The sequence below is a fragment of the Lonchura striata genome, chromosome 2, assembly GCF_050655825.1.
Source record: "Lonchura striata isolate lonStrDom1 chromosome 2, ASM5065582v1, whole genome shotgun sequence".
Taxonomy (NCBI): Eukaryota; Metazoa; Chordata; class Aves; order Passeriformes; family Estrildidae; genus Lonchura; species Lonchura striata.
The window spans coordinates 19,156,588-19,183,906 of record NC_140704.1 but is presented as its reverse complement, the minus strand read 5'-3'; the positions used below and the strand labels follow the sequence as shown (position 1 = coordinate 19,183,906).

The window sequence follows — 27,319 nt, the reverse complement described above, 5'->3', positions numbered from 1 at the left end:
AAATGACAATATATCTCCCATTCATTCCCATTATGACTTGTCTAGAAGCTGAGATGGAACCTGTAGTTCAACCATAAGTTTCATGGTGAAAAAAGAGAGAAAATAGAATCTGAAGAGCACAAACAGGGGTTTTTATCTTCCCCACCATGCCTTCAATTACAACAGTATTTAACAGCTTACCAACAATTATTCCAGGTCTTCTATCCATTTCAACAATATGTGGATGCACTCCTTTATATGCTGCATCACTGACAATTTGGGTGTTTTTTCGTACACGCTCTGTTATAGGATCATCTACCACTGGGGTGAAGCCTCTGCCCTTTGTCTTCTCAAAATCTTCATGATATTTTACCTAGGAAAACAAGGATAATTACATTTTTACCCAGGTTGCAACTGACAGCAAATGGTTATTCTGTGCAGGAATGCACAGATCTTTGGTTTATGAGGCACTTACATACTTTGACTTTGCACCATAACAGAATTGTTATACACATGAGATATGCTGGATGGCCATCCAAGTATTTTCTATCACCCTAACTAGTTTTTCTGATATTTTATTATCAATTTTGCATTTCTTTTCCATTGACACTGAATTATGCACTAGCTTAAGCAGCAAAGCATCATCTTACTATCACAGAGGACACAAAACAGACATTCCCTCAGGAGGTAATCTAGTACATTCCCTTCTTCTCTAAGACAAGATAGCTGTCTACTTATGCAGACAAATATATCTGTCACTAAAAATATTCCAGCAGTAGTAGTTCTAAAGAACTTAAGCATTTTCATTCCCTGATAATTTTGACTACGTGCACAGTATCATACAAAATGTGTGTTTTGCTCTTTTGTTTTATCATATGTCAGCTGGCTTTAAAAATAAGTTTTTTATAAAGAATAACAGTTATTCTAAACTGCCTGCTTTAAAAGGAAATATTAGAAAAAAGGACATTAGAGTAGAAAGTGTTACAGCACCAAGTGTTGGAACAAAACCCCAGTATTAGTAAGAGTAGTAAAGGTAGTACTGCTGCTTACGCATATTTACATTATAAATAACTTAATCATCCATTAATTAAATTGACAAACATTCTCACACAAGCTGATGCACACAAAACAATTCATTCCAAGAACCAAAGTCACGCAGAAACCAGGAACATGCACAGGCACAAGGTGAAGTGTGTCACCTCATCCAGTGAAATTGTGATGCTCAAATGATGTGTGTACATTTATAAAGAAAAAAAAAAAAAAAGAACAAAAAAAACCCAAAAGAACAGACATTTAACTGTTAGAAAACTGTTTATTAGTATTTTGAAAATGTTCATTACACTCCTATGCAGTTAGCAAACACTCCCTCTACAGGCGTAAGAAGAAAATATTCCTTCCATACCTGAGGAGAGAGTTCCATTAGTTACCTATATTAATGGAAGGCAAAATCCAGTGGAAGTCAAGTGCCATTCCTTAAAACGCTCTAGTCACAGGAAGAAAGTACCCTACCATTGAGATGTTGTTTTGTGTTTCTTTGACATGCCTTAGCTCAGGTGTGTCTAGAAGCACACTACGTCTACCTTTCATCTGCCTCTGATCACTGCTGTACTTCACCTGCAAAACAGCAACAACAGCACAGGTGAATTTTTTGTTTACAGTAGGAAGGATGGTGAGAATCACACCGTGCAACAGTACCTTTCCAAACCACAGCGCCCAACAGCTCTCTTCTTTCTTTACACTCATGTGGCAGTAAATTATTTCACAGTGAAGATACAGATGAGCTTGTATATTGGTATGGCCAAAAGGCACATTTATTCCATCAATCACTTATTCAAAATAAAGTATTCATTTAAAAGCTGAAATCTGTGACTGTTTGAATGATGTAAGTGAAATCATTCATGATCAACTGAAAAATAAGATAAATACTAAGAAAACACCACCATGACTTAGAACATCCTTAAAACATGTTTGCATGGCTAATGATAAACAACCTTCTTATTACTAAAACAAACAGAGAGCCTGTGGGATTGGGATTACCTGAGAAGCCCAGGGAATTCAAGTCCTACAAGAGGATTAATCCTTTGGAAGGTTTATAACTCCCATTCAATAGCCAGTCTTTACTAGCAGGACAAAGCAACATGTCTGGGAAGAATGTGAATATTTTGTATCCTAAACAAATATTTGGGCTCTGGGTTTTGTGCATCAGTAAGTACTGAATCTCTTACATCACATTTCTCCCAATTAGTTTATTTTGTGGCATTTTAGAGACTAGTAAAGATATAAAGTTAATTACTGCAACAAGTAAGAAAAAAATCCACTCAAAATTCTAAAATAGTGAAAGTAGCTGATCCTACTTATGGGTTCAGAAGTGAGTACTCTAATAGTTTTTTCTATCTTGTTGAATTCTTCTACCAATGGCCTCTCTTAGCTCCTACATTGCACCATAACCTGTGCACTGTGTTATTTAATATCTTAGATTTACCTGTGTATTCACACTTCAAGTACTACTTCTCAAGTACTTGTAATACGTGTAACTACAAGTTATGCAAATCTATTTCAACATGCATTTGTGATGAGAAAAAACATGTACTGAAGCTGTCTAACCCTCCTTAAGATTATGTATTGGCTAAGAAAGCACACCCATGAAACTATACATCTTGGTGTCTGTGTTTCATAGGTAAGTTTGAAGTAATGTATGAGAAACAAAAATATATGGTACTGCATATTCTTCAAAGCCTTCTTAATTAAACAGTAAATTCTCTTAGAAAATATATTCAGCTACATATGTTTTTCAATATATGGCATTTTCTGGACAGAATAATTACAGTCAACATCGGTTGATTTTTATCTTTCTCATTAACATAGAGTTTTTATCCCTGTAAAACAGCAACAACTTGAGTCACTTGGTGAAACACATGAAATTTTCACAAATTAAAAAAAATTTAAAGACTAGAACTGTTGTGACATTTTCCTCTTACTTTCAACTACACACCTCAAAAATAATTGACTTTGGTAAATATTCATGAGCATTTTAAGAACATGATTAAGATATATGCAGTTATAATGTCAGATTCCATTCCTTTGTCCTTGGACATATTCCCTGACAAATCCAACCTACTTTTCACTCCTACACTCAGTTCTCAAATGTTCATGACTTGTAATTCTCTTCTGCCACAGTGATTCTGCATGAAAGCTCTTCTATTTACCCTCTGCAGTGACTTTGCCACAGATGTTGTTTCAGTCTTGAGGACAGACTGCAATATAACTGGTCTTATCCTTTACTTCATCAGGTTTTTTCTACTTCTTCCTTGTTCTTCAATAGAATTGTCTCCTGCTTCTTACACTACTTTAGTAGCAATTACATTTTATTACCATAAAAGCCAATAAATAGACACTACCCTACTCTTTAGTATTTAGCAGTGGGACCTATTTAGAACTACTCAGCTCTAACAGAGGTGGCATGTCACAGAATGGAATGGACGCTTCCATGCTTCAAATCACAAAAAAACCCCAAACATTTGCACTGAGGTTAAATTCTCATTTCCTTGTTTTCTTTACTGCAAAGAATGACTGACCTCTACTGACTCTCTCCTCGAAAAATACTGACATCAACACAACCACTTACATTTTTTGCAAAAATAATCAGACAATCCCGAATATGTTTTTTGCACATATATGCAGTCCATGCCCTCAAAAAATAAAACAAATATCTCATCAGTGAATGATATAATTGGACTTCTTTGACATAGCAAATGTAAAAGGAAAAGCATATCCACGTTTATATTTCTACAGCGACTGCAAAACCTGAATGACAAAAAGATTCAAACAACTTGCCGAGCTGATATTATCTTGATTCTTCCTGACTCTCTCCATCTCAGGAGTGACACTCACAGGTGTAGCTTTGCCAGGCTGCTCTCTGTAGTGAACCTATTATTTAATAGAATGAAATATATATTCATACTATTTCAGATATAGCAATATATCTTTGTTTTATATAAAAATGCATTATTTCAAAGGTCATCCAGGAAACAACTGAAAAGCTAAAACGCATCTGAAGTTTATTAAAGTTTATAAAACTTGATTTTTGAAAGATAACATTGTTTTTTGTTGTTTTTTTTTTTCCATACAGGCTGTTTATTAATGCATTTCTGTGGATATATACCCACACATGCACACAATAGCTTGGCATTTACCAGACAGGTCCTTGGCTCTACAGAGAAATAACTCATATTTGGAATGGGGTTAAGCCACATATAATGCAGTAAAGGCAAGCAGAGCATATGAAAAACTGAATTTCAGGAAGGTCCACTGTAAATACGTATTTGTCAAGACACAAAAATTCTATAAGGTCTCCATCTATGTTCTAGATTTTATACATGACATATTCAAAGGTGATTAAACACAGAGGGTACAGAACATCAGACAACAGCCAATTGAATACAGCCTAATTTCACCATGCATTTATTTAAATGTACTGTAGGAATATCCCCTTCATCACTTTGTAACCAAACAAACACAATGCATTAACCAAATGCACACCCAAAGCTAGATCAGGATCTAAAGCAGATCAGGACAGGACATGGCACTGACAGACCAAGCAATCTAACATTAAATCTAGCACCACATGCTGGGAAATCAAATATGGTAAATATTTCGTAACAGATCCTGGCAACAAATTAATACCAACTCTTATATTTTTATGCAAAATAAATGCTTCAGCACAAAAGGAAGCTCTTGGGTTTAAGTGATAAGGTTGACTGTGCAGATACATTATGCTCATAATTCTGCAGTGCACTGTGGCAGTAAGGCAGCTATTGCTTAAGCAATTGTCTTCCAGCACAACACAATTTTGGTCTGTCTACATCAATGTATTCCAATTGAAAAATTAATGTCTTACTAAAACTATGGTAAGCTTTTAAATGGATTAGACTTTCAAATTAACATTTATGAAGGTAAAAGAACTATTCAAGAATTAATGTTTCTAGAAATGGCTGACGTTAAAGACTCTTCACTCAAAACTATTCCAGTGACTTGAAAAGAATTTAAACTTTCCCAGTGAAATCTTCACAACACAAAAATCAGTGAAGAGTAAACAACAGTGGGAGAAGAAATACTACATAGACTAGCTTGAAAAAGAGGAAAGCAGTTTTTGAACAGAATGCATTTTAGGAAAGCCAGATATATCAACAGTAATCCAGATGCTGAGTTAGAGAGGCAGAATTCTTGAAAATTGTGACTCAAAATTATTTTGGTGAATGCACACTAGGGAAACACTGCAGCTATTTGTGGACCCATAACCCACAGCTGCTGATGGCAGCTCTCAGTGAGGAGAGTGCCTGGTCTCTCATGGACTTTTCAACAGGGTACAACTCCATCAGGAAGGCAGTAGCTTGCTCCAGTCCTTGCCTTCTTTTCTGTGTCCCTGCAAATGGTTATTGCAGCTATTAAATACTAAATTCTGACAGGAAGGTTACTGGGGAACCAGAAGGAGACAGGTAAGAGAGCAGAAGTTTGAGCACAGCTGTAGCTACTTGTCACTACTGCTTCCTGAGAGATTTTCAAGTAATTCCATTACTTGAATTCGAACACATTACAATACAGTAGTTTTCCTCCAACTAAAGTAAAGGCACTATTTCAGAAAGCAGAACTTTGTATTCATCTTCTACACCCAAAAATTATACAAAGTATTAAAGGATAGCAACTTCCCATGCTGACATTCTCTTGATTCCTCTTGACTCTTTCCATCTCAGGGGTGACACTCACAGGTGTAGCTTTGCAGAGCTGCTCTTTGTACTGAACCTACAAACATGTCAGAAGACATTACAACAGAGATTTCCAAGTAATAGAAATATACAAGTGTGCTAGACATCACTAAAGACCACATTGCATTTGGATGGAAAGTACCATTCTTTAATAATCAATCCCATCTTCCCACACAATACTCACCCTCTGGCAGTTCTTCTATTTCAAACACAGACAATTGTTATTTCAACAAAAATACTTCACTCATTCTTATGAATCAAAGTGTAGGCTGAGGAATTACCATTTTACCATTAATTGATTAAATTGGTCTTTGTGGACAAACAGAAAGTAACACAAACACCACAGATATATTCACCAAGACACATTAATAACATTTAAAACAGCGGAGAGAAGTGTGCAAGAAATGAAAATGGGGCACACATTGCTAATATTCTTCTGGTTTTCCTTAACTCTCCTTAGTTCAGGTGGATCAGAAATAGCTGTTGCATGTCGAATTTCCTCCTTGTATTTAATCTGCACAACAGATATTAAAAAATATTATCAATTTAAAGAAGAGAGAGACAGGCACCAAAACACTTCAATCACTTTATACTCTCACCCTTATACATACTGCACCACTAGACCACATCTACTAACATCATTGGCCTGAAAAGCAACAGTTATTTTCTAAAACAGTCTGCTAGGGTCTCTGATGTACCTTGTTTGATAAAACGCGGCAGAGAGTGCTTATAACAATTCTAGTATACTAAAACTCTCACAGTGGGAATATACATCACATGGGATTGTGGTTATTTTCACCATAATTGGGATGCTGCATACACTACTTGGAGATCCACCCAACTTTGAAAATGACCTGGTCTTACTATTAACTTGCTATGGAGTTTACCAGTCTATTTCAGAAACGAAGCCTTTTAGGTGTTCCTAAAAGGGTAGGTGGCTTCAAAGTCTCATTTAAGTTCTTTAAAAACACATGTGACACACAGGTGAGGATGTAGTTGTCCAGATTGTTGAAGCTTTTGCAGGTGCTGTCAGATATTTACTAGTTTTTTCCTAACATTTAATTTTCAACTCTCTTCTAAAGACAAGGTACTTCTGGAGAATGCCCACTTTTATAGCACAGACAAAACAACTTGTTTTCCTCTAAGCTCATACTTGGAAGATGCTTTGACTGAAATTTATAAATAAATAAAACCAAACCAGTCCAAAGTAAAGAGCAGGAATGGAAAATTACAGTCCAGACAGTTTAGGACTGGCAAAAACACTACAGCACTAGAAAAGAAGGGTCTTTTAATAGAGACTATTAGGTAAGTTTGAGAATTGGCAGTGCTACTCATCCTTAAAATGCTTCAAAATGTCTGTTACTTGAATTTTAATAAGACCCCCCCCAGCTTTGTGGTATTGACCAACATACCACAGGAGTTTCCTCACAGATTTCACACTAACAAAAACATAAATAGATTCTCCCAAAGCACTTCTTCTTCCCAGTGCTGTGTCCAATCCTGCCCCACAATATAAACAAGTTTTTTAAAAGTCTTTAGTTATTTATAGCTTCTCAGTGCAGATTCAGCTACAGCCCATGGGTCTGAGGCTTGCTTTAAAAGTTTTGTGAGAACTTGGCTTCTCCCAAACCAATCATCACAACAGGTGAGATGAGCTCAACCTCCTTGGCTGTCACCACCTTGTGTTTTAGGCTTTGAAAACACCATTCTTAGGCTTTCCTCCTACATAGGTAATCTGGGAGAATCTGATCACTTTCAGAACATGATTCAATGGACTTTTTTTGTGTGGTCTGCAAGTGTTGTTTTTTTGTGTTGTACTGTAAGTGTTATTTTGGTGCCCTGGTGTTTCACTGCAAATTTGCTTCACATTCCACATACTAGTTTTGTTTAGCCCAGAAAATAGTTTTAAGGCTGTCTCAAGTTCTTCTGGCTAAATTCAAAAATACGTGTAAAACATTCATATCTAATGGATTCAAAATTGGTGTAATTTACCTTTCCTTTGGGACTGCTGTACATTACACAGTACTATTTCCCTCTTACTGCACAATATAATTTCCCCCTCAATGACATGTAATTTGAAACATTCATGTACATTGCCTTTAAATTTGGCATGTTACACCTCTAATAAATATTATACAAGACTAAAGTAATTTCAAGTACACTACACGTAATAAAATACCTTTTGTAAAACATTAACTCTACACAAAGACTAGCAAAGTAAAGGCCATGCTATTTACATAGTACCACTACACCACTAATGCAGTTTGTACTTCCCTTGGTAGGTTTTTGCTCAAATGTGTTTACTAGCATACTGATCAACCTTTCATTTTTCCCTCTTCACCACTATTCAGGATTTCTAAAACAGCAAGAACAGTGTACACTATTTTTCTATTACACTTTGAAATGCATTGTGAAAAAGCATTCGAGTAAGACTTTTCCTTTCTGTGTGACTACTCTTTAAATAAACATGTGTGATAATTGGAAATTTAAAAGCAAAATAACAACAACAACAAAAAAACAAACAAAGAAACAAAAAACCCTCACCCTCAAATCAAGAGAATCAACAGCTTCCCAACCATCAGGTTTCAATTGATCAATATCCAATTATTTCAGGATTTAGGACATATGATAGCTTGCACTGTGACTCAAAATGGCAAGATGAATAGTGATGGATAGAGTAAAAAAAATTAAGGAAAATATGAGCTTTTCTAAATTTTTTGGAAATTCTCTACTGACCTTACTTTGGTGGGAAATTAGGTGTTTAACATTATTCACTAAACAACAAAATTCTAGGAGAATTGGTATCCAGATACCCTAATTCATATTTAACTAATACTTAAACACAACATAGTATCATGTCTATACATTATTTTTATACTTTACTTTTTTTAAAAAATCTAATAATTAGAGAAGTCATGTCACAAACATAAAAATTGCCCCAGAGGAGTCCCCACCAAATATAACAAGGAAATGAACAATACAGTTACAAGGCTTTTACTGCTTGGCAGTCACTTTTCAGATTTTTTCCAGGTTTTGCCACATATTTATCAGAAGATAATGTATTATTTGAAGCAAACATTCATTTTGATATTTTATATTGATTTCCCTATTAAAGTTTCAAAGACATTGGGCATCCTTAGATAAACAACATCAATTCAGAACAAATCTCATCAGATCCACAGATCAACTTGTCACCAGCACATAAAGAAGATCCAGCTCTCTAGCTTTTCATATAAGGGAGTCTGGACATAGTTTTTCTCATCTTGAAGTACAAACTGTATCAAGTCCTATGCAATACATGCAGCCTCTAACACAACACAATAGGTTTTCTTCTTCGTCACATGGTATTTTTCTAATCTGCAAATACAACTGCTGTTCAGTCTCCCTCATGGGGAAATGCATCTCATATTTCTCACTCCTGAGAGACAAAACACTTTGCTCAAATATTTAGTTAAAATATTTTCTTATTTTACCTAATGTTTCAATTAGAATCTCTACCTTTGGACACAGAAGTACTACAGTATAGGGGAGTTCTAGCTGTGCTAGAATAGAGCTCTATATCCAAAATCCAGTGGACAGCTATTTGAATGAGATGTGTGATATGAAAATGAAGAACTTTTTAGTAAACAAGATAGTAAAAAAAATGTTGCTCCACCTTTTACTTACGTAAGAATAATTTACGTTAATTGCACTTACCGAACTAATATTCTGTTGATTTTTCTTTACTCTTTCAATCTCTGGAGTATCTTTTACAGCTGTGCCAGCTCCTACTTCCTTCTTATAAAATACCTTCATTTCCCCAAAAGAAAAGATAATTATGAGACTGCTAGCAATGCAAATGCTAGTTCTCATAAAAGGGCTAGGCAATTTTCCAAGTTCCAAATTGGTCTGACTACAAATCTTGCTAAGAAAGCAAATACTTTAATTTTTCATAACTAAGACTAATTGTCAATAACTACAATAATATTATTTTCAGCTGTAACCCAGATAATATATTCTCATCCTTTAAAATGACCTCAGCATTTTTAAGTATTTGCAATGACATATTTAAATTCAGAAAAAATATTAAAATTTGTATAATAATGTATAAAGTTCTATAAATGTAACCTTATGCTTCAGTAATTATATTCATTTCAATGTCATTCTAGGTACATGTACATGCAGGATTTGATTTGGTTTCTGTAGTCTTCAAATCTTAAAATACTCTGAGAAGTGAACAGATATTACTATTATTTCTAAGTTAACAAGCTAGAAAATTGAAATAGTCATGGAAAAATAACCATAACAAACCAGAGCTACAATCCAAGTCAATTTTTGACTCTTAGGTTCAAGCCAGAAAGCTGAGGACTCTAAAAACAAACTCACTTCTTAAAAGATACACATGCTGTTTATGCAATTCTCTCTATTTCAATTGTTTCAATAAAGGAAAAGCACAAAGCATATCAGTAGACTCAATCATTTGAAGTTACTGAAAAAGATAGTAAATAATTGCTCCATTAATTCCAAGCATGGTTACAATTTAAATAACCATGGAGCACCAGACTGTGCTGCAAAACTCCTGAAAAAGTTTTACTGGATTTTCAGTATTTGGTGTCACAGCTGTTGCCACTATAGTATGTATTTTCAGTCTATTAGTGTAAAAAAAAGTCTGATCCTGGAATTAATAAAATTAATCTTTATCATTTCATATTTCTGCCTTCCTTAAATCAAGATTTATTAAAGTTTTCCTATCAACAAACCTTGTAGAATAAAAAAATATTTCTTAACTAATTCTTTCTACTTCCTTGAAGTCCTCCACAGCCTGGGGTGAATACTACTGCCAAATATTCTAGAGAAGAGTGACTGTCTGCGACTATTTTTTTAAATATTCAGAAAACCTTTAACAATCTAGAATTTTGTTTTACCATGTGATAACAGAGACAATTTATGAGTAAGAACTTGAAAATTATTCTGCATCATGTCAGTTAGAAAGATTTATATTGTGGACTGGACTACAATATACTTTTCTCCTCTAGCAAGGAAGGATTGGTAAAATACGTTTGAGACAGGAATTTTTCTATGAAAGAGATGACTGTGAAGTAAATATCCTTTTATAAATCATCTGCCAAATGAGCTAGTGAGCTAAAAGCAACAGTGATCTTATCTGCAGAGCTCATTGTTATTTTCTGTCCCTTAAGGCAGAAAAATACTTGAGACAAAATCCAAAAATCAGAAGACTAATAGGAGTCATTGGCTTTTTAATCTATTTGGGCTGCTTCCAGCTGCATCTTCACTCAGTAATAATTTACCTTTATCATCTAAACTGGACAGAAGGATGAAAGATTAAAACATAGAGAAAGAAGAAAAAAAGTAGTTCAATCACTGGTGTAAACCACTTTCCTACATTTGGAAGATCCAGTTCACCAACAGGAACAGGACATCACCAAAGAAAGCAAATACAAATCACCTCTAAGACAAAACATGTTATTTCTTATTATCTAGAACACTAACAAAGAGGATCATTGTCAGCCTTGGCACTGAAAGCTCAGACTGGCCTAAAAGGCTGCAAAAGGCTCTGATGCATCAGAGGCTGAGCTAAGGGGTGATACCCATCTTAACTAAGCCTGGTACCTGAATGTTAGTGAGTCCACACTGCCAGAGCCACTGACCTACTTGAGGACTTCATCAAAAGCTACCAAAGGCTGGAGCAGGGAGGAAAGCAGATCACAGGGGCTGGCTTGGATGCCTCTTTTCCAGGGAGTTTCAGTCTATAACCTGATTAGGACACCAGTGACATGAGAAATGGGGATAACCACATCACCCTGTGCTGCACACACCATTCAGAACCAGGAGCCAACAGATGACAAGAAGCAAAACTGGGCCAGTGGGCCTGTCAAGAGCTCCTTCTAGAAAGATGCAGCTTTCAGCTGTCCTCATTCAAAGGAAGAAAAAGGGCAGGTGATGGCTGGAGAGGACCACAGCCTGGAGCAGGCTGAGAGTCATCTCCTCTGCTCTCCCCACAGGCTCAGCTGTACAGGGGAGCTGCAGGCAAACACCTCTGGGAGAAACTGAGTTTACTCATTTACTTCTGAGAGCTGGAGAAGCAGAGGATATCTCTAAATTAAGAAACCCGTGTGTCAGATAATACTAAAAACATTTAAGTATCTTATACTCCTTTCTCTCAAATCATTGGCTTTATTAGTATTACTTAGTCTGCCATAAAAACCACTGACTGGCCTTTTGTTCTGGAGGCCAGATTTACTCCTCTTCTCTATTGTATCACAAGCAAAGGCAGAATTACAAACAGCAGCATTAAAGAGCCCAAAAAGGAAGTGAAATGTAATACAATCAAAACTGGGCAATTTTAGAAATCTAAGCTTATAATTTATATTTAGGGATGCACTGAAACTAAAAGCTAGCATAAAATTTGAAAATATACCCAGTGTAATATAAAATCATTATATATATATATACATATATATATACATATACATATATATATATACATATTTATGAAATTTGATCTGTTCTAATTTTATACCCTAATCTTGATGCTCAGTACATGATAGGAAACAGATGAAAAATCTTATATGTATAGTAAAAAGCCTTTGATTTTTTTTTTCCCTTTTAAATAAAGTACTTCTTAGGGCTTGATGGAAAAAGAAAAAAAAATCTTCATTCAAAAATAACTGTGGCTTGGCAAGGTGGCATAAGTGGTTTAGAAATTCAAAATAACAGTGTCACACCTAGAAAAGCTGGGTATTATTTTTACTGAGAGAAATAAGTGATACAGTTTTTTCCAGGAAAATTATGGAAATGGTTCAAAGGACACCTACTCATAAGTTCCGTATTTTGTGCTGTGGCACAAAAGAGCCTATTTAAACTAAAAAATATCTGAAAAGTTACAAGCAAAGAGAGAAGCACTATTACTCACTGAACTGATGTTTTTCTGAGTACTTCTTATCCTCTCCATCTCAGGAGTGTCTGGGACAGCAGAATAGTTACAGAGCATCTTCTCTGCTTCATCTTTGTACATTTTCTGGAAAAATAATTTTTACACATTTATGCTTTTTCAGGATATCCAAACTGCACAAAAGATGCTTATTGCTGATGAGCCTACTCATCCCTTGTCCAATATTTATTTAAACCTGACTTCTCCATGATACTGTTACCATTGTCTGTCCCCACACTAAAATATATATAATATACCTATATATCCTCATATATAACATACCTTCATAGATAATGTATCCTCATATATATTCTCCCTTCACTGTCAGGATGTATGTACGGTAACATTAGGTAGTTCAATAATGTGAAAAGAACTACAGGTAGATGTAAATAATTAAATCAATTTACATGGTGTAACAGGCCTAAATACAAATAAGAATCAGGCAGTAAAGACATTTCGCTACATGTAAATTAATTTAGTATGGTTATGAAAGCCTCTACAGAGCTAGAGAAAAAGTATTTCGAGCAGAGTATGCCAAGCAATCATTGGTACACAGAATTAAAACATTCAGCTTTTGACTATGTCTACCTGGCTTGCTATTTCTTTTGACACACTGTATTTCTGGAATATACAGACCAACTTGCATCCCTTTTCCTGTAATTTTAGTCCCCAGATGCTTTTTAAATTTCTTCTGAAGAAAAATAAATGGTAAAAAAAACCCTATAACTAATACTACAACTGTCTGTACATGCTGTGTTCAAAGCTATTCTCATAGTACTGGTCACACTATAAAAATAAATTCTTCCATTTATTTAATTTAATATTTTCATTGTGCACTGCTTGCTTTTTTTAGCTTAAGAATGTTCAAGAGGATTCTATATTTTTAACATCTCAATGCATTTTACTTTCAAAGTAATCTTAAAGCAATTAATTCTGTACTCACCTGGCTGACAATTTCAGAAGCTTTTTTGGCTCGTTGTATATCAAGGGTATCTGTACCTACTTCCATTCCTTTTCCTTTAATTTCATTCTCCAAGTCTTTCTTGTATTCTTTCTGAAAATAATAGCATTGAAAATGCTCACAGTTGACAGCCAAATTCTTAACATTTTTCCAATTTAATCTGTGTGATTTCACTGACCAGCATAAATAAACCACCAAATAAATAATGATTCAGCAGTACCAGTTTTGTAGAACCTACCCATGCCATGCCTACACTGTAGTTGCTGATGGGTTAAAGAACTCTTTTAACAGACTGCTCACTTCAAATCTGATGTAGCCTTTCACATCTACCTTTCTCTGTAGTTTTGGAAGCCAGAGTCAGACACATGTGAGAATTTCTCCATCTGCTGGGCTTTGCAAGACTGAGCTCATAATGGTTTAGCATCTCTCTAACTCTGTTTATTATTTAGCCCTACATAAATAAGTAGCTATTTAGAACCAAAAGCAGCAGGGCCCACAGTGCCCAAACACACCCCAGGCCAGGCATGGCTCATGAGGAACAAGCACAACCTGCAAAAGGTGATAGGAAAGTCTAAGTTCTGGGAAGCCTTAACTTTCCCCCCCTTACACTGATTATGCAACTGTTCAACTCTTCGAGCTCAATGGATTAGCTATTTAGAGAAATCTGTGTTTTCAGTACTGCCTAGATTGGTCACCACCTGGAATTCTCAGCCACAATAATTTGTTGCATTCTGTGGAAAGGAAAGTTCGCCCCAGGAGTGGAACTGACCATGCTTGCAATTTCAGAAGCTTTCTTGGCTCGTCTTATCTCAGGTGTATCTGGACCAACTTCCATGCCTTTCCCTTTAATTTCAGTTTCCAAGTCTTTCTTGTATTGCCTCTGTGAAGACAGAATTTATACATGACATTCACAAAATCCAGAGAGTTGGAAGTAGATTTTTTTTTTCCACTAGACACTCAAATTTAGGATTTAGAGTCAATCAAAACTTTCAAGAGTCACAGTTCTCACGACTTTTGGTGAACTGTTGTCAGAAAGAAACACATAACAAACTATGGGAGGAAAACTTTTAGAAGATATTCAATGAATGTACAAATTTCTATCCATGAATTTTTAATGTGGCAGAGGGTGGGAGGAAATCAGCCCATGCAGTCTGCTACAGTTATCCTCTGAAGTAAATGGGAAATTTAGTTCTGTAGAACATGGTGTAGTAAGTCTGTCCTTGGTGCTAGTCTAATTGAAACACATTTTACTTTTAAGAAAATATTTTATTTATGACAAGACTACATGTTAGAAATTTAATACCATACAGAACTGCTTCCAGTGAACTTCCAGATCAGGAAGTTGTAATTTATTCATTTAATAGGTCCTTCCTGAACCATAGCCATTAGGCAAGTGGCAGTTCTCATCCATGATTGCTGTTTTTCCTCACGACATAAATTATAAATAACCAGTGATCTAAAAACAAAATTAATATTTCATCTTCAGCTTTTCCAAGCAAGGTTATGTTCCTTGTTCATCAGCAAATTATATTAAAAAGTAATATGGAAATATTGTATACAATAGTTATAGACTTTTTATAAAAAATATTCTCAGCCAGTGCTATTTCTACTTCCAGTGCTATAGTAATAATCATCCTTTTTTTATTCTAGGTCATTCTGCCTGTGAAAAATTCTTCTTTTTTAAAGTAAATACATATAATACATATAATTCTGAAATGCCTCTTACTTTTCTTGTTTGTGAACTACTTTTCACTTGTACATTAGTTAGAAAAAGAAGGAATAGATGTTCGTACTCAATACAATGGTTTGATCACTTACAAGAACATGAGCAAAAAGATTTTTGGTCTTACATCTCTGTCTCACTCTGATGTGGAAAAAAATGTGATTAAACAGCCCTCTACTTTATTAACCATGTTTTTTTTGCAAGAATTGCAAATTAACCTGTTAAATTAAGCTGTAACATCATCCCTCAATTCTTCTCTGCTAAAGGTGGGATGGCAGATCTTTCCTCTAAGCTTCATATTGCGTAAAACACCGAGTTACAGCTATATATTCCTGCACTTCTTTACAGTAGTCAGATTGGCTCTATCCATGGTATTCCCTCAATTTTTTACAGATATGTGTGTATATATATATATCTGTGTGTGCAGGAATAAACATATATATATAATAAAAGAAATCAATAAAAAATTAATATCAAATATATATATATATATTTTTACATATATATATATTTACATATATATATATATTTACATATATATATATATATATATTTACATATATATATATATATATTTATATTCTGAATTTATTTCCCACAGGCATAACATGCAGCACAAGCTTTGTCTTTCATCTTCCCTCCCTACACCCTCCAGCCCCGCTGTTGCTTCCCAGAGACAGCCTTGGATGTCTGGAAGACCACCCAAACTCACATGCTGGGAAAGCCTCAGCAGAGAACAGCTCTAAATTCTGGATCTACTGACCCCACTAACAATCTCCAATGACCTTTCACTTGCCTGAAAATCTAAATTATCTGTCCTGTGTTGTTTTTATCCAGAGCTTTACTATCTTTTTCAAGCAAAACAGAAATAGCCTTAGTTTCAATACTTACATATTTCACAGTAGATTATGTAAAAAAAAAAATAATAATAGGAATCTTTTGAGTTTAACACAAAGTGAATCTTCTGTGATATGAATAACCTTAGGATAGGGTAACATACCTCATTTAGTATCTGAGCTGCATTTTTCACTCTAATCAAATCTGGTGTATCTTCAAACACTGTCATTCCTTTCCCTTTCATCCCTTCTTCCAAATCTTTTCGATACTCTTTCTAAGGATTAAAAAAAGAGAGGGAGAGATTTCACCACTTCTTTTTTTGTGCAAGATCTTGAAAAGAAATGCCACTTATTAAACGTCTGAAGCATCCCTTTGAAATTTCTATGAAATATGAATTAGCTGAAGTACAGATTCCAGACTTAAAACAGAATTGGCAATTGTGAAATGAAAAGGAACAATGTTGAAAAAGAAGATTTCAATGTTGTCATCTATTTTTTTTTGTGCTCTTGAAAACCAGCTGTCACCTTATACAGCACTAGCACACTGTTCAGGACCCTTGTCTGTCTCTGGACAGATATTTTCACTGCAGCAGCATTTTCTTTCTGCAGACCAGCAGTGCTGCAGTTTTTACCACAGTTCCATTAATGCATCCCAATCAGGATGTATTCCCTAAACACCATACTAGGACCTGTTAAACCAACCTCTTGAATTAAAATGTAGAAGCAGTATTCCTACCATATCACTCCTGTGCCTCCTGGACACTGCACTGCTATGACCTATCAACATTCAGCAACTGCAGCCTCCAGAGTACTCAAATATTCAGTATAAAATTCAAAGCACACTAGAACTTGCCCACAGACATTTGGTTCTTTTTGCTCTTCCCAGCTCCTAGAGAGCTGATGTAAGCCTATTGAAGTTCAAGATCTTTAAGTTATGTAGGAATTTTTAATTACTCTTCATATCTCCAGATGAGGGTTAGGCTTTTTTGGGCAAAGAAATTAGAAGAACATTGAACAAAATATTTATTGGAATTATTTACATAGACATGATTAATACTCCTAATTAAATATTAAGTTTCATAAGCAGCAGGGAGCACCTTTATCTCCCTATAAGCTCTTTATTTAAATAAAAGGAAACCAGATATTTTTAAAGATGCTTCTCTTGATCATCAGAAGCATGTCCTACAACAAGCAGGAAAAAATTTCTTCTAATTTAGAACTATTTAACTAAGAATTATCTAATTCAGCTATCTCTTCTGAAGGAGTTGTATATGTGGTCCCAGAGAAGAAATTCTGTATTGTTACAAAAATGTGAAATATTTGCAGAACTCTCTGCAGTGGGAAGTCAACAGAATAAGCTGGAACATAGCTGACATTTGGGTAAAAAAAAAAAAAAAAAAATGTGATTGAACAATTAATTCATTTCTAATTCCAGGTTTTTCTTGTTTCATGCAGTATCTATTCAAAGTTGATTATGAACCTTTATGGAAAAACTCTGAGCTACATCCTTGACTCTGAAGAAATACATAATTTTTCTGAATCATGAAAGATGCTAATTAATTCTACCCAGGTAATCTCTGGGTTTGGAATACATTCCTTGAATGTGGATATAAAATCATGAGAAATTCATGCAGTTATGCATTAATGGAAATACCATTTTCATTTTCTCAATTCCTTCTTCTTTGACTTCCAGGCATGGTTTACTCCCTAAATAAGAAGGCATAAAGCTTGAGGAAGTCAGAATTAGAGAACATCTTAATCCATATAGCACTAAGGAAGGGAGCTACATCAAAATTTCAGAGATGAACATGTAAAGCACATGATAAAACTATGCATACAGTACCCACTTCTTTGGGCATTCGATGAGCAGCAAGATGAACTGAATGAGATGACAGCATGATTTGCATTTTTCCCTAGTGAGAAGGCATATATGAGATGTATCACAAAATGCCACTGCACAAAACAGACCTAGCCTGAGACTTGCCTACCTGACAATCAGGCTTATCAGAATAAACTATTTATTAGAGATGAATTATAAAGAAATATCTTAAAAGAATTTTTTTTCTTTAACTATATGAAATCTAGCATGGACTGGAATAAGTTATATAAAGAACAAGGAAAGGAACTAATTTCAAGCATTTTTAATTCTAATGTGCTTTATTTGTTTTGGCAAAAAAGAAAAAAATCTGTTCTTAATACCATAAATACAAACATGACTCTCAGATTCAAAGGCAGAATATCTAGCAGCACTGCTCTTCTCTTCTAGCATTTCTAGCTCTTCTAAATTTGGTCACACAATATTCAAAACCTAACATGAAAACATTTTTTAAAATACTAAAGATAGAAGGATTCTCAGTTATGGAAAAAAAATTTCACCTTTAGTGACACAAACAACTGAAGAACATTACACAAATCTGAAGGAAACAGTAGGCATACAGAAAATCTGTACCTTCTAACAAAATGGACTAAAGCAGTTATGCAATATTACAGCTCTATTAGGGAATTTTGGTCTTCTTTGTTTTTTATCCATAACATGTACGATAGATAATTATTGCAATTAAGTTAGTTATAATTGACTCTATGCAGTTCAAGGCATCTGTATAACCTCAACAGGCTAACATAAATGTGAAATAATTACTCAGAGGGAAAAACTGCTATCTGGACACTGATGAAAATTCTTCCTTTCACCCCTTTATCTATCTGAAAAGAGAGGTGATAGTCCGATTCAGGTATGCTGAGCTTTATCATGTCCCTACTACAGGACTATTCAGAATCCAGAATGATGTGAAGCAATTCTTACTTGTGAAAATTTTTACCTGTATGTAGCTGCCAAGAAAATTTTAAGTTATACACCATGCAGCAGCTTGTAGTGATGCTGCTTATTGCTCATTTACAACTTAACAACAGAAAAAATAACCCTTTACCTCTTTCAGAAGATTAGTGACTTGTTTTATATGCAAGAACTCTGGGGTCTTGTCTAAATCCAGTGAAGGTCTTCCCTTGATCCCTTCTTCAAAATCTCTGCGGTACGTTTTCTAAAATAGCAAAACCAACAATTAGTGGTACATACATATGCAATTCAAAGCATATTTCAGGAGAGATATTGTAAACAGAACCAAAAATAAGCCCTGCCATAAATTAGATTTCACACTAATAAACAACTTCATTATGCATTTCATTATCTAGTTTATTTATACAAACAGATACAATCTAGACAAAAATATGTGTACAGTATGCCCAAAGAACCTGATCTATGAATAAAACAGTTTTCTTGGTAGGGAAAAGAAAAGACAAATGGCACACAAGGAAATGGTTTAAAACTCATTAAAGTTTCTACCAAGAGGCTGAGATAATCCATTTTCCATGACACAGCAAAACTAATGGCATCAAACTACAGCATGGGGACACAGGTGCATCCATCTCACTCAGGATGGATGGTAATGTACTGGACTAGATTGTCTGGGAAGTCACAAAATCTCCATCATTTGAAGGTTTTTGGGTTTTTTTTTCTTTAACTTAGAAAAACATGGCCTGATATAAGACAGCCAGTGCTGTTCCGGAGCCTGGGAACAGTCCCTCTTCCTTGATGAGTTTCCCAGGCTGGATAGGCAGGAGGCTGTTTCAGCTAAATCATGGGGTTGGACTGGATTTTGTGGCTTCACTTGCTCCCACATGAGAACCATCCTTCCCTCAAGATGGAATTCAAGTGAAAATTTTAAAAGTTATTAATCTCTGATCTAGATGACCTATTGAGCTTATTCTCAATTATATGATGTGTGTGGTACTCTTAGTACCAATGGCCTTTTGAGAAAAAAAAAACAAATTCACAAGAAGAACTGAACTACAGAAGCGCAGAGACATCTACTCAGTATAACTCTACCATATCCACAATTTATTCTCTGCTTTGTACATTTTCTTAACCTGAGTCAGTTAACTTCTCCATTGATCTAAATTTTACTTGTTCAAAAAGTACATTTTTACTTACCTCACTTTGCATCTTTTGAGCCTCCTTTGAAACTTGATACATCGGTGTATCCACAAACTCCAGCATTGATCTGCCTTTAGATTTTTCATAATTTTCTTTGTACTTGACCTAATAAAATTAAAATAAAGTCTGTTAACAGCTGAGAGAATGAGATCTGATTGCTTGCCTTGGCAAGAAACAAATCCTGTCTTAGCCATGCTCCTTAGATGTTTTGATTTGGAAGGCTTCTCCCAAACTTAACCTGTTGGACAGTTAGGTAAGGTAGTATGTTTTGGCGTCATTTATTCCTTTTCTACACAATTCAGACCTAGAAATTGTGGACTTTGAAGACAACAGAAATAAGGACCATCAAGTACAATCCTTAAACTAACTGCATGGGTTTGGCCAAATGACCTATGTCTGAACACTTGGCAGCTTTTTAATAGAATCCCTTGCTGTTTCCATAAAACAACACATTTACTGTAACAGCAACAAAATCTGTTTCACAGCCAGGCTCCACAGGTCTTTGTTCCGGGCTCAGAAGCACAACTCTCAGATGCACTTTTGTTTGTACCTGTGGGAAGAAGAAGTGAAGGAAAACTGCTGCTTTGGAAGGGCCCTGTCCTGCACCAACACTCCCCTCACATCTACCAAGGACCATGACCTTATAACTGGCAGCAAAATCACAGTGAAGGACACAGGGTTAAGATATCAACTTACTCCTTTCTGCTAACTCACAAAGGAAATACACCTTGTTTGGAAACCTGGAGAAGCCTTCTGAACTCATTCATTCACACTCTTTTGATTAAGACTGGTAAACACATTACTTACCTCCATCAGTCAGTGTGGGGCATGATGGAATAGTCTACAGAAGCCTTAAAGGAAAGCAAATAGCTACAAATCAAAATATTACATTTATAGTAAGTAATGTAATTTTAATTTCTATGTCTCTTCAAAAATAGCAATGTCTGAATTTCTCTTTCCCTGTCAGGCTTCTCCATTAGGCTTGGGTCCTGCAAAAACATTCTTCTCTCTCCTCATGGGGTTCTTCTGATTGCACATGCACTGTACATCACTGAAATCTGTTATGTGGTTTTGTGCATGATTTAATCATTGTTAAAACACTGCATTTTTGTCTTTGCAAGATGTGTTCATTTGTGGTTGTGTATACCTGACTTGGAAGCACTGCATTTTCTTTGAAATAGATTTGTTCTGCAGTGTCTGGAATGAAATGACAGAAATTGTTTTGCTTAAATGATTTCTTATATTCATACTGAAACAAAAAAAAAATCCAAAAATTTTGTTTTCACTGACAAAATCCAGAAGGCTTTGGAATTTAAACACTATTTGAAATAACTGTGAAAGAAACAACATAGAAGAAAGGAACTATGTTTCAGTCCTACAAACTGGGCAGTTCTATCAAATGTGAATTTAAAATGTTGCGATGAAATTAAAAAAAAAAAGGACATTATAAAAAATAGCTTTTATACATTCCTAGAGAAAATAGTTTTCCTGCTAATCTAAAAGTCAGATGTTTCTGTGTTCCATAGAAAATAAACATTATTATTTACACTTGACGTGCAAAGGAACACATATCATGGTCTGGGTTTGCCTCCTAGTGGAAAGAATTATAAATGTCACACAACAAAAACACTTTAGTAGTGGAAACAAATTAAAATTACCTCCATCTACAGACACTGATCTCATACTTTTACTCCATTCCTCAGCTAATGGAAGAAAACTTTTAAGAAATTCTATAAAATAAACTTAGCTAAGCTCATAACTTTTTGCTATATTAAGCTGAACTAAAAGCACCAAGTTCAGTCTCTGAAGTTCTATTTATTCACCCACTTCATTAAAATTAAATACATCTAAGTTCCCCCTTTTTTAGCCCCCTTTGGTATTTCATTAGTATCTCAAAGTCTCCACAATAAGAACAGATTTAAAATGTGAAAAACATTAAACTAGCTGTTGTACATATATCAGTGTCAAATTTTGTGTCTCCATAGTTCATACCAGAATTACATATATATCTGTCATGGTTTAACTACAGCCAGCCACACAACCATTCACACACTTTATCCCAGGGGATGGGTAGAGAATCAGAAGGGTAAAAGTGAGAAAATTCGAGGTTTGAGATAAGAGTTAAATAATTTAAATAAAATAAGCTTTAAAATAATAATAAACAGTAATAAAAGGAAAATAACAAATAAGAGAAATAAATTAAGCTCAAGGAGAAAAACAAGAGATGCAAATGAAAAAAAGTCACTCACCACCAACCTATCAATGCTCAGCCTGTCCCTGAGAAGGAACCCCTGGCCAACTTTCCCCTAGTTTATATACTAAGAATGACACTATATGGTGTGGAATATCCCTTTGGCCAGTTTGGGTCAGCTGTCCTGGCTGTGTCCTCTCCCAGCTTCCCATGCACAACCAGCTACCTCAATGGCAGGGCTGCATAAGAAGCTGAAAAGTCCTAGACTTAGTGCAAGCACTGCTCAGCAGCAACTAAACCATCAGTGTATTATCAACATCGTTTCCATCCTAAATCAAAACACAGCACTGCACCAGCTACTAGGAGGAAAATTACTTCCATTCCAAGTGAAACCAGAAAATACTGTATGAAGGGAGAATTCTACCTTGTAATTTTCTTCTTCATCAAAATAATAAAACTAGGATGAGTCTGACCTGTCTAAATCTGTTATTTAAGTCCAGAGATGCTCATCAAGTTTTCCTCTTAACTGTTGGAATTTATTCCTGTGGAAACTGACTTGTATAACACCCTTGCATTGATATTACTGTATAAGTGCTTCATAATGCTGTACACACTTCTACACTCCAGGTCAATAAGCAAAACCATTCATTCAATCAACAATATTAGTTAATGAGTTTAATTAACCATATAGGTTTCCATCTGTTACACTGGTGCAGGCATAGCTATGTTACGGAGAAGATAATGAGAAACAAAAAGTTCAATGGAGAAAGGTGTACTTCAGGGAAACAGCAAAATCAGGCAATTAGGAAGCAGCTCTGTGTTTCAGAATAAAAAACAGATTTGGTATGAGCTATGGAGAGCCAAGGAGAACACATGGAATGCACTGGAAAAGGAGGGAGAAAGAAGAAGAGTAAACCATGCTTAAATAAAAGCAATGACATGGGGAGGTCAGCTCTGAGAAGGACTGTGAAAATGGGATTTCTTTAAAAGACAGCTATTTAATGGATAGTTTAGGGATTAGCAAAGCAAAACATTTCTCTTCTTGTACAAAATAAAAATACTCACCAGGATCTGAACAATGCAAAAATCATAGGCTTAGTATTTAGATTCCTCTGACAAGCACATGGACATTATGAATCAACCCCTCCAGGACAAAAGAAAGAAATACATTTTGCAAGACATGATCTGCCTTAAGAGAAAGTCCAGGTTTCTATAACCTTAGAGCTAAGGTGATAAACTGATGATGTCCATTCTGAGGGTGTTCATTTAATCAGCAAGACTGCCAATCTTACCATATACTAGAAGGAAACTAGATCTGGGCCAAAAAGTGCATGAAGAATGCAGGAAGAAAAAGACTCCAACTCATTTATTACTCATGCAAAAGGGGATAGTCAGTGTTACCTTCACAGAGGGAGTGAGACAGACAAAAAAAAAAAAAAGCTTCAGTTCTCAAAAAAAAATCACCACAAAAATCAAATATAGATTAATTATTTTTATTATTTTAGACATAAGCAGGCACTGACTCAAAAAATGACCCAGTATGCTCCTACTCATGAGAGTTAATTGCCTATGAAACACTCAACTCCTGCCAACCATAAAGCAACCTTCCTTCCCAAAATCACCCACTCATGCCTCTCCACAGCAGTTCTGCAGGCCTGCTGTGTTTTCTGGAGTAAAGATGACAAATGCAGCTTACAGACACACAGCATAGGTGCTCTTGGGGTGGGAAAGACCCTTCACCATGGCACAGGAGCCAGGGGTTTCCAAGCTCTCCCTTCCTATTTCAACCCCTAGCACGATCATATATTAGAACACCAGCCCCATCAAGGGGCATATCTTGCTATGTGGCAAAATGGAGCATGTGCCAATTTATCTGACCCAGTGCAGGAAGAGTCAGACAGTTGGGAGAAAAAAGCTTAGCCAGAGAAGCCCAAAAGTAAGCTAATACTCCAGAGGCTGTTCACGAAAAGAAGTCCAAATAGGAAACTAGCATAATGGTCAGTTTTGTAGAGAGACTTGCAGATGAAAGCAAGATCTTTGACAAAATGAGATTTGCAAGGAAAGAAGTATTTTAGGTTTTAGAACAAAGAAAAATAAGTCAATGTTTCAGGTATATGAAAAGAAACACTCAACATCAGAAGTCTGTGAGATTATTCCATGGTATATATTATCTGTTCTAAGAATTGAAATATGTCTTCATAAAAACCTGGTTTTCTTCACTACACCCCTCATCTACTACAGTTGCAACACTATTTTCCACTACATTTGAGAGTAAAAATGTTTCCTACCGTGATTATACATAGTACATTCCTTACTAGATTTATTTTTCAGCTTGTTCTTAAAAAGGCAACTTACATCACTCTGTGTTTTGCTGATATTTAAGGCATGGTTTAAATGCAGCAGATTTGGTAAATCAGATGCTGGATCATGTAGGCTTTCCAAATCTTTCTTGTAGTTCACCTGGAAAGAAAATTCAGGTTACGTACACTAAACATTAATAAAATAATTCACAGCTCTGTATTACAGTGTGACCATTCAGAAAGAGAAAACACTAAGTGCTTCCCTGAAAAATCTCTCCCAGCCACTAGATGGTGGTCATCTACTATTATTTCAAAGAAAAGGAAAGAACAATATAGGACTCATTCTGCTAAGTACTTAGGAACTACTCAAACTTTTTCTACAAACAAGGACACTTACAACAAAACCACACTTTGTATCACTTTTCAGGCTAGAATTAATTTGCCTCTGTTTTCCTCTCCCCTTCCTTCCCACCCCCTACAAGACCTACTTTCGGTCTATTCATATTAAAAACCTTTAACTCTTATTATTTTTTCCCAGCTTCAGGAATCACACTGTCCAGTTTAGAAGTTTGACATATAGCAGTTAAAAGGAATTTTTCCTGAATATTTTATCCAACACAGATTGCTTGCAGCACATATAAGCAATATGGTGACCTAAAGCAAAAGATAATCATTTAATGAAGCAGCAGAAAGTTACTTCCCATCAGCCTACAGTAGGATTTTCCATTCTTCTGAGACCTGTATGCCCAAATTTACAGGAAGAAAACTAGCTACCTTAAGTGTCTTGGACGAGAAATCTTTTAAACTAATACCTTTAGTCATTTTCACATATGTATCACGTTCCTCACTTCAATTTGCCCATTTCTTATAATAATACCTGCTTCAACTGATTTTTTACTACACATTTAGATTTTGGAAATAATTACATAATCTTCTGTACCCTTCCCAGAGCCAGTTTTCCTGCTCCCATTGCATGGTACCTCACACTTCAGAAATGCTGGACTACAGAATGAAGACTTGCCTTTTGGCTATCTGGGATCACAGCCTCAAAGAGATCACATTTCTAGCATTAAACACACTTTTAAATATATCATCCCAAGAGCAGTATCACTTGATACAGATGTTTTCTCCAGTCTGGCTCCAGCAGCAGCCACCCATTGCTGAACCTAGTGACTGCAGTATCTTATAATATCATTGAAAAGACCAACCAGAAGAATGAAGCCTAAAAGGCCAACATCCAGATCTGAACTGCTCATGTAACCTCCTTCAATAACCATTGGAGAGATGACAGTACTTTGCTCCTCTAAAGACAGGCACCTCTAACAGGTGAAAAGAATTGGCTTCTAGACCCGTTTATTTCTTTCCTGAATAAAAAGGGAACAAGTACAACGCAAGTAGCTCAAAGTGGTCACACCTTTTGATACACAAAATTGAGACAAATCTCATCTAAAATGGTTATGAAAAACTCTTCAGGCCCTTGGTCAGAAGAAGAAATGGATAACATGCTGTACGTGCTACACACTGTATAGCAGAGACTGTAGCTCAGAGGAATTAATTCGATGAAAAAATAAATTCTTTTTGTGAACAAATGTTAGGTTATTCAGGATGTAAATGCACATAAAATACAAAGCAAATTAACTTACATCACTTGCCAAGGTGGATGCAATCTGTGCTTGCTTGAAGGAAGCACTGTCAAGAGGATTGTACTGGTGACTCTTCATTTCCTTACTGAACTTCTCTTTGTATTTTACCTTTCACCAGAACAAACATGTCTAATATTAACATATAGCATTCAAAAAAGGCAGAAAATTCAGACTACAAAGAAAATTATGAAATGCAATTGCTTTATTCATAAATCATTAAACACAGTTTAAAGAAATTCAGTTTGCCCACACCTGTGACAGTCTTGTGTTGGTTTCAAATTAATTTTTATGTATCTGAATTTTTCCTAAAATTTTAATATTGTCATATGTGATTACTGGTGCTGAAGGACTTACAATAAAAAAAACCAGAAACAAGACCACATGATTCACATGAGTAATCAAATAATACAGAACTATTTGACTAGCAAAAGTTAAATTGACTAGCATAGTTAACACCAAAATTATGGTTTTAGCACAAAAAAAAAATCTAAAGTGAAATAAATTGTAACATCTGTAAAACAAATCACTTGTAAATTTTTCAACCACCTGAAAGTGGGAAGTCAGAATCAAACTTCCCACCACCGGGTCCACGTGTCACTCCCACTATGCTAGACTGCCACCAGAACAGGCAGGTCTACTTTTTAATCCTGCCAAAAATTTCCCACAAGACGCTGAGGAATCCCTCTGTAGTACAGTCCTTTCTTGGGGATAATGCCCACCACATTACAGTGCTGGAAAGCATAATTAAATGATTGCCTGCCATCACCTTCACCATCTTTTCTTGTCATTCAAAAGAAAAAGGGGAATGACAACACTTGTAAGGAAATAAGCAATACATAAATATGGAGACAATGGCATTAAAAGTAAATAAAACATAAAAATTCCATAAAATATGCTGAAAAACTGAATTCATAATCTGAAAATATGAAATTGAACAAATAGTGTATCTCCCTCCTTTGCTCCCTTTGTGAGCGATCATCAAACATCTGGAGACTCTGCACACAT

The 27,319-nt window shown here is 35.4% G+C and overlaps 1 protein-coding gene across 24 annotated transcripts in view; it reads right to left on the bottom strand.

Annotated features, from left to right (window-relative positions):
- The window catches only part of LOC110470607 (nebulette), a 135,223-nt gene that overhangs the window by 32,515 nt on the left and 75,389 nt on the right, over nt 1-27,319 (bottom strand). For 23 of the 24 annotated variants that reach the window (XM_085565704.1, XM_085565669.1, XM_085565691.1 and 20 more), the window contains 14 exons: nt 26,315-26,422; nt 24,727-24,831; nt 20,178-20,285; nt 19,117-19,227; nt 16,357-16,467; nt 14,403-14,513; nt 13,616-13,726; nt 12,655-12,759; nt 9,438-9,530; nt 6,163-6,255; nt 5,687-5,778; nt 3,814-3,907; nt 1,489-1,593; nt 181-352 (listed from right to left, as the gene is read on the bottom strand). In XM_085565704.1, the coding sequence (XP_085421830.1) occupies nt 181-352; nt 1,489-1,593; nt 3,814-3,907; nt 5,687-5,778; nt 6,163-6,255; nt 9,438-9,530; nt 12,655-12,759; nt 13,616-13,726; nt 14,403-14,513; nt 16,357-16,467; nt 19,117-19,227; nt 20,178-20,285; nt 24,727-24,831; nt 26,315-26,422 (1,519 nt within the window). The remainder of the gene's footprint in view (nt 1-180; nt 353-1,488; nt 1,594-3,813; nt 3,908-5,686; nt 5,779-6,162; nt 6,256-9,437; nt 9,531-12,654; nt 12,760-13,615; nt 13,727-14,402; nt 14,514-16,356; nt 16,468-19,116; nt 19,228-20,177; nt 20,286-24,726; nt 24,832-26,314; nt 26,423-27,319) is intronic. The other variant, XM_085565760.1, reaches the window with a different exon arrangement.